General features: G+C 44.0%; 1 protein-coding gene across 1 annotated transcript in view; it reads right to left on the bottom strand.

The window, feature by feature from the left end:
- tenm2a (teneurin transmembrane protein 2a) overlaps positions 1–4174 on the bottom strand; it is a 346633-nt gene that overhangs the window by 12887 nt on the left and 329572 nt on the right. Inside the window, exons 28-31 of the mRNA XM_014021396.1 lie at positions 2526–2761; positions 1547–1843; positions 763–1320; positions 344–613 (exon numbers count right to left, since the gene is read on the bottom strand). Coding sequence (XP_013876850.1) covers positions 344–613; positions 763–1320; positions 1547–1843; positions 2526–2761 — 1361 coding nt within the window. The remainder of the gene's footprint in view (positions 1–343; positions 614–762; positions 1321–1546; positions 1844–2525; positions 2762–4174) is intronic.

Below are 4174 nucleotides of genomic sequence, written 5' to 3'. Positions count from 1 at the left end.
ATGAGCAGGTTACAATATAAAAAATGTTTGTCAGAATCACGTCTTGTGATTATTTGACAGGAGTTTTATTTGTAAACTGTAAGTGTATTTAATTTAGTTTTAGTGTAAATACAATAAAAATTAAACCAAGATTTAGAAGAATTATCATTTTGATCCGTACATTGGTAATGTCTGATTGGGCCTTGTGCCTCTTTATGTTCAACAAATTGAGCCCCGAGGTCAAAAAGGTTAAGAACCCCTGATTTAAACCACAACTGTAGTCTGGTAACAGTGATGTCAGATACATTTTATAAAAAATGAAAAAGGAGACAAAAACTTCAATCTCTCCACACAGAAAATTCACCTTGACTCCGCTGAGCTGTCCATCTCCATCATAATCATAGCGGTACTGAGTGGTGTTGGCATACGGCCCAATCTTCAGCTCCCTCTTCACCACCCGTCCCATGCTGTCGTACTGCACTGTCATCCAGTACATGAGCGAACGGAAAATCTCATACTGGACCTCCTTGATGCGGCCATGGGTGTCGAAATGCTTACTCAGTGTCATTACAGCTGTGGTGATGATTTGATTGATGTCATAATAGATGACCCCAAATTTTCCAAAGTGCTCCACCTGATGGGAAAAGTTGAGAGGAAAGGTCGAGACCTCAGAAGGACATAAACGGTGCATTTACTGGCAGACAATTTTCTTTCAAGGGGGATTTCATTTCTACATTATTGGTTTCGAAAAATGGGGAGTGTGTGGRAAAAAAAAGTGAGCACCTTTCCAGAGATCTCATCATATCGATAGAGGTCGACAGGCAACGGCGTCTCACTGATGACCGGCTTCATGCTGGCGATGCGGAAGCTGTTGTCGTGGTAGGTGTAATCAAACCTGGCGTTGACCATCCCCTCTTCGCTGAAGCGGTAGATCTGCTTGTCGATGAGCGGCCCCATTTTCCGATAGCGGATGGTGCAGGAGAAGCCCCCGCTCTGCAGGGTTACCATCTTCAGCACGCCGGCTGTCTCGTCATATCCGAAAGTCACGACCGTGCTGTCGTAGAYGATCTCTGACAGTTTCGTCAGCTTGCCGTATTTGTAAAGGACCCGGCGGCCCGTGCCCAGGTAGTGCGAGGCCTGAGGTCTGCCATCCTCGCTGAAGTCGTGGATGACGGAGGCGTTGCTCTCAGGAGGGTTGTACGTATTGCGAATGTAGCCGACGGACACGTGTGTGAACATTGTGTGGCGAGCGACGCTGGGCATGGTGACGGCTGTGACCCGACCTGAGGCATCAAACTCAAAGACGTACTGCCTCTGGCTCTGCAGGAGCAGCACCATAGACTGGAAGATGAGGGAAAAGTAAAATACGGATTAATATAAAAGCATTATCAATGGATGACTTGCCTCCTGTGAAATAGCTCCAGGGGTAATTTGCTCTCCCCTAACAAATCTGCACCCTCAAAACCATAAAAATGATGTATTACTTCACTCAATTCCACAGTTCTAATTTCTACTGCTACTGCCTTCCTTGGAAAGATTTGACTTTGTTGAAGAAATATGCGCTTACCTTATCAAGGTAGCTGTAGCTCCACACCTTCCCGTCCACGAAGGAACGGGACAGAATGCGACCCTGGGAGTCAAACTCCGTCTTCTCGCTCATGCTCCCTCGCTGCAGCCCGACCAGCTGTCCGGTGGCTGAGTACGAGACGTTGACCACTGCCAGGCTGCTGCTGGGCAGCCACATAGCCGGTCGGCCCTGGGTGTCGTACATGATGCGCAGCAAGAACTTGCGGTGATCGTCGTAAATCTTCTCCGTTCGGGTGTTGCGATCAAAATCGATGGAGAGAAGGTTGCGGCCGTGAGCCTGAAGAGCAGAAAACATGTCTCAGTTGGTGATGTGTGGATTGATACTGAAATATCCACACCACTGATACTAGAACTTTACACTCTAATATCAAAATATCAATAATTTGATACTTCAGTCATTTTAACAGGAACACAGTGGAAAATAACTAAACCATTGAAATCTTGTCTAAATCATACGCAGTGTATGGGAACTACTTTTTCTTCTGGATGTTACATGTTCAGTTTTTTCATGTAACATAAAATAAGATGCAAATTTTCATTTTTATTTTTAATTATTTATTTATTGATAATTTAAAAAATAATTTACCTTAATAGTTTTATTATTTTACTTTGTATAAGTGTGTCCTCTGTTTTTCCTGTTTTATTAGCTCACTACATTATATATGAAGATGCATCATCAACATGCTTATGAGTTTATGAATTACTCTTATGTCTTGTATTCTTTATTACACTGTGCTTTAAATACACTACTTTTTAAAGCTTTTTTACTACATAGATTAGGTGTTTTTGCACAAAGTATTAGTATGTGATCAGCATTGCGGATACCAGCCTGAGTTTTATTGGGAATCGGAATCGAAAAGGTCGAAGGTGTCAAACACAGTTAGTCTCAGTATTTGGTTGATGTTGAAATGCATCCCAAGCTACTTATATCTGAGCCAATCCATCAGCAAAAKAATTACCCTCAGCTTCCTGCCAAACACAGTGATCTTGCCCTTGGTTTGCTCTTTGCGCAGACGCCACTCGATGGAGTTGAGGCCGTTGTCCGTGGGCAGAGTGATGTTCCTCCGACCGATTGTGGGACTGACAGAGCCTGCCAGGATGTGCGGCTCCGTGTGGAAGCTGATGCCCATTCCGTTGGCGTACATGACTCTCAGAGTGCCGTTGTTGCACAGTTGATAGCTGTTTCTCACCTGATCTGCAGGGGGAGGAGAGATGAGGAAACAGATTGTAAGAGTAAAGACAATTTGGGCTTAAACTACAGCAAACTCAACCAGAATACGTCAGTTATATTAGAATATCTKTTTGATATGACGGCTAAGGAGGCTCGATCAATATCCTGTCAAACTGTTAGGACGTCTGAACATTTTCATTAATTTTTTTTTTACCTAAAGACTCAGAGCTCTAGCTTTAAAACAGCACTCAGCAAGTACGGTGAAAACTAACTGTTTAACCTTTATTCTAGCTTTCAATACACAAAAAACATGAACTAAAYCAAACCAGCCATTCAGAAATGGTCAGATAAAACAGCCACTTTATATCTATCAGACCAAAACAGAAGATTAAAGTTAAAAAGGCTCATGCCAATAAGCACAAGATCAGGTCCATAAAATAGATGTGGTTTCCGATTACTTCCTTTCAAAGTGAAAATTATTCAGAATGAAGCTATTCAAGGCTAAACAGATGCCGTCCCTCCAACACACACACACAATCTCTTTATCTTTACAATTTAATGTCTTTTTCCTCCAGAATGGAGACAGATAAGCCCATGCCTAATTCTGAGGCTAATTTCCCCCTCTGATGTCTGAAAACAGGCGTCTTGATGACAGTGAAGGAGATAAAATTGTTTGGAGCTCAGGGATATCCAGAAGATGCGGAAGGTGGGGTGTGGGGGATGAGGGGGGCTTTACTTTATTTAATTCACAAAAGGTGAGGGGATCAGATGGGTTTTTTAAATCCGCCTGATGTGCCGCCATAAACGACAGTAATCCATAAGGCCAATTTGTAATAAAGCTCCAGGCGCACTTTAACAATGCTTCAAACAGACAAGTCGGGCCTTTTTTTTAAATTCTCCTTCCGTTGACTTGGCAGCACCAGCCTTTAGATAAATCTTCTCTGCTCACTCTGTCTGAACAACCTCGTAATAAAACTGAGGCGAGGTTGAGGGAAAGACGGAAGGAGAGGGTGAAACGAGAGCCCGAGGGCCGCGGAGAATTCACTGYGCGGGAGTTAATGAAGAGAGCGAGGAGCGGCGGAAAAGAGAGAGGGATGGTTAAGTGAGTATGTCAGCGGAGAGCTGAGCTGAAACCCACACAGTGTCGAGGAAACCCTAAATGACTTACAGCTCGGCGAACAACTCGTCTGCTACTGCGACGCAGGTAGATCACTGACTACGTCTCCAGTCCACGGGCTTGTGGACGGCTTCTAGTCGTGCCTGTGTCACGCTGCTTGCACCGGTCAGGGGAAAGAGTCAATTATTCTTCTTTCTCCTCCTTTCTAAACACTCCAAATAAGCTTAGGGATCGTGGGGACTGGATGAGAACTGTTTTTGTTCGTCAGTCTGTGTGTGTGTGTGTGTGTGTGTGTGTGTGTGTGTGTGTGTGTGTGTGTG

Source organism: Austrofundulus limnaeus, unplaced genomic scaffold, assembly GCF_001266775.1.
Source record: "Austrofundulus limnaeus strain Quisiro unplaced genomic scaffold, Austrofundulus_limnaeus-1.0 Scaffold291, whole genome shotgun sequence".
NCBI lineage: Eukaryota > Metazoa > Chordata > Actinopteri > Cyprinodontiformes > Rivulidae > Austrofundulus > Austrofundulus limnaeus.
The sequence above is the reverse complement of the archived record's forward strand: the minus strand, read 5'-3'. Positions and strand labels throughout refer to the sequence as shown.